Source organism: Helianthus annuus, chromosome 10, assembly GCF_002127325.2.
Source record: "Helianthus annuus cultivar XRQ/B chromosome 10, HanXRQr2.0-SUNRISE, whole genome shotgun sequence".
In the NCBI taxonomy this organism is placed as follows: domain Eukaryota; kingdom Viridiplantae; phylum Streptophyta; class Magnoliopsida; order Asterales; family Asteraceae; genus Helianthus; species Helianthus annuus.
In genome coordinates, this window is record NC_035442.2 from 174,394,589 (window position 1) to 174,398,286 (window position 3,698).

Genomic DNA, 3,698 nt, shown 5'->3' on the forward strand with positions numbered 1-3,698 from the left:
ATGAAATTAATATGATGTTATTAATATGGTCTATGTGGTCGACAAATCATGTCGTATGCGTGTTAGTGAAAGTCAATATAGATAAGAGTTGGAAAAATGTATGTTAATATGAATGAGTATGAATACTAACATTATTATGGCATGACGGCATGAAAGAATAGGAACCACACTAACGCGGACCAAGCATGGAAAGCTAACGGGTCAAGCGGAAGCGAGGGAGCAAGTATGGACACTAACGCTTAATGTAAGTGATTCCGACTCACTTCTTAGTGTAAATGTAGAATCCTAATATATATATGTATGGATAAGAATGGTGCAAAGGATATGTAATGATGGTGAGTTTTAAGTTAAGTGTTATTTTAGTATAACGAAGGAATTGTTATAACAAAGGAAATTTGATGGTATTAAACGGGTCGAATAATCATGTATATGTAAAGTAGCAATGATGAAGTTTGTATAGATTAAGGACCCGGGGCAAGGATTCTTAGTATAAGATATAGGGAAATATTTTACGGACAATTAGAAACAAGTTCCAAGTGATTCGGAGGCAAAACGAACGAGTTACGCGAGTTTTAGTAATTAAAATGATGGCTGAACTGGGCATCACCGTAGCTTACGGTGACCACCGTAAGCTACGGTGGGTGCTGGAAATGTTATTTCTGCCGTAAGGCAGGTTAAGGCTGCCGTAAGAATTTGGGGGCCACCGTAAGCTACGGTAGCCACCGTAGCCTACGGTGGAGGTCTGATGCAATTGTTTTGTTTATGTAATTTCTTCGTTTTTCCTCGAACGCAGACCCCGTGAACCCATTCCAAGCCTCGTTAAGTCTTTATAATGTTCCTTAACCCTACCAAATGGCTTGGTTAGTTACGGACGAGTATGAAACTCATTTTTAGGATCCGAAACATATCTGAAAGATATCTTTAAAAGAGTTTATGACATGTGATTCAGTTCGGGATGAGTGAGCATGTACGCGGGGTAATGAATTAAGTATGTTAGTAAGTATGCTTGTATGTATTAGTGTATGTATGTATGTATGTTTGTAAGCACCTAAGTAGGTAAGTTGTACGCCGTAATGTATGCATGTATGTAAGTGTGTGAGTAGGTATTTTTGTATGAAGTAATGTATGTATGAATGTGTGTAGGTATGTATGTATGAATGTGTGTAGGTATGTATGTACGTAGTTATGTATGTAATGCATACGTGGTTTCAATACTCTTAAGTATTGACGATATTAACAGTGCGCCTCGAGAATGAAATGTGGTGCAGGTTCTCCATCGAGGTTCGCTAAGGATTAGACACCCGGATGGAATGGCTATAACTAGAAAGACAACGGGATGGAAAGAATATGTGGATAGAACAAATCGAGACTACACGATTAAGAATCTTGTTGGTATATAATGTATGCTAATGTTTCGATTGTATGTGGTGGGTGCAGGTAGTATGAATCACAGATTTTCATCACAAGGAGTAGCAATCAAGGACCGAGTCACAAGTCAGATTGTACGGGAATACTTGATTATGTAAATTGATAGTTATAGCTTATGTTTCTGTTATGTAAATGAGTACAAAAGCTAATCTTGTTGTAAGAAGGTATTTTATAATGAACTTGCAAGTAGGTCAAAAACGTGTTCATTGAAAGAAATTTTATAGTACGAATTTCCGCTGCGTCTTTTTCCGTTAAAGCGCGTTAGGGTGTTACACAATAGATAATTGGTTATCGGTAGTAAAACGACGAACAGGAAGTAAGTTTTTAATGAGCGAGGGTGTGTAAAGGACTTGGTTTAGTTTAAAAGGTGGAAGGGGAGGGGGTAGGGTAAGGTCGCCTTGTCCATGCACGGGAAAGGTTTGACCATTCCCCACAATGATGTTACGAATAATGCTATTATTAAAAGAAGACGAGAGTTTAGAGTTAGAAGTCATGTGACCTGTGGCACCCGTATCCATAGCCCAAGAGGGGTCATTGAGCGCCATTGCATACATAGCTTGATTGATGTCTGTGGGCGTGTGATTAGCGGTAAAAGACTGAGTTGGACGTGGGCCTAGTATACCCGCAGCTGAATTGGAATGCTTGTTCATGGTGGGATAGGGGCAAGGTGGAACTTGGGCCCAATTAGTCCACTGTTGATGTTGAGAAGACCCACTAGGTGGGCCGGCCCATGTGGGTAAGAGTTGCCAGGAGTAATGTTGTCCAAAAGGTATGGGGCCATTGCTGCCGTTACCAAAAGAATATGTGCCGCCATTGTTACCCGGAAATCCATGGCCGGCCCTGCCACGTCCGCCGTTACGCCCGCGTCCACGACCTCTACCGCGGCCGCCGCGACCACGACCACGGTCAGAGTATTCAGTGCGTGCCTCCCGCTGCTGTTCGGATCGGTCCCTGTTATCACGCTGTGAAGTATCAGTGGCGGCGGTAAGGGCTGTGCCCGCCGACTGAGCCGAGTGACGAGCTTGACTGAGCTTTCGAGATTCCGCCATACACAGCCGCGAGCGGGTGTCATAAAAGTCTGGAAGGGGTTTCATTTATTGTATGACTGAAGCGGTGTTCTCGTACTGTTCGGTGAGACCCGACAGAAGTTGGAGCACAAGTTGTTCGTCTGTAACAGGAGATCCGATATTGGAGAGCTGGTCGAAAATAACTTTGAGGGCTTGACAGTATGCCGACATGTTCGGAAACTGATCGAGGTGTGTGTTGGCAAATTTGTTGTTGAGATCGATGGTGCGAGTAGCTTTGTTGTCTTGAAAGATGTTTGCAATTGTAGTCCAAGCCTCATGTGCAGTAGTATCCGGTTTGAGAACCGTGTGGAGAAGATCGGTTGAGATGGTGCTGTAAATCCACTGCAGGACAATGGAATCGAGTCTTTCCCATGTCTCGCTTTGTGAAGATGTTTCGGCCTCCTTTTCTTTTGTCTGTGTCGATGATGATGAAGTTGCCGTAGCCGGTTTGGGTTGTAAGTGGTCGAACACGAGATGAGCTTTACATTGAATCTTGAACATCTCGGACCACGTGGTATAGTGGCCGGTTTCAAGGTCAAGGGTGACAGGAATTAGATTCTTGATAGAAGTTACAGTTACCGCGGGGTGAACAGGAGAAGAAGATGACATGATGAGAAGGTGGGAAATCGGCGCAAGGAGAGAGGTGGGAAGAGAGGAGGATCGGCTAGGGTTTTGAGAGGTTTGATACCATGAAAGAATGTAAAGTTCGTACCTTCTCATTGATAATTACATGAATATATAGGATACAATCAATCTCCTATTCTAGGAGAGATATTTACATGACAATAATAACAAATATTGTTTCCTAAATTATATGATGTCTATTACAAAAGAATACAAAGTGGGATGAGTTCGTTTTTACACTTATACAACAATCTTTTTTTTTCATCTTGGGTCTTGATCACAGTATTTACTTATTTGTTTATTTTTTAAATAATCATGTTTTAAATGAAACATAACTGTTTTAGCTTTGACTGTGTATTCTTCACCCTTATATCCATAACGTTGGATGTTAGACATATGATTTTTGCCAAATATATATATATATATATATATATATATATATATATATATATAGGGGATGGTTCAAATGAAAACCACTTTTATTGTGAAAACTCGAAAACTAACTAAAAAAAAGCCTAAAAAAACACTCAAAAAATTTTTTTTTTCAATTTTTTTATAAAAAATCGCAGGTTTTTGTAT

At 40.7% G+C, this 3,698-nt stretch overlaps 1 protein-coding gene across 1 annotated transcript; it reads right to left on the reverse strand.

The window, feature by feature from the left end:
- Positions 1-1,697: 1,697 nt before the first annotated feature.
- On the reverse strand, positions 1,698-2,477 carry LOC110883421. Its single transcript, XM_022131182.1, has one exon. The coding sequence runs from the start codon at positions 2,475-2,477 to the stop codon at positions 1,698-1,700; it is 780 nt and encodes a 259-aa protein (XP_021986874.1).
- Between the last annotated feature and the right edge of the window lie 1,221 nt (positions 2,478-3,698).

What these genes read in the sequence shown, in the direction of transcription:
- LOC110883421 (XM_022131182.1), bottom strand. Translation starts at nt 2,477, where the DNA reads ATGGCGGAATCTCGAAAGCTCAGTCAAGCTCGTCACTCGGCTCAGTCG.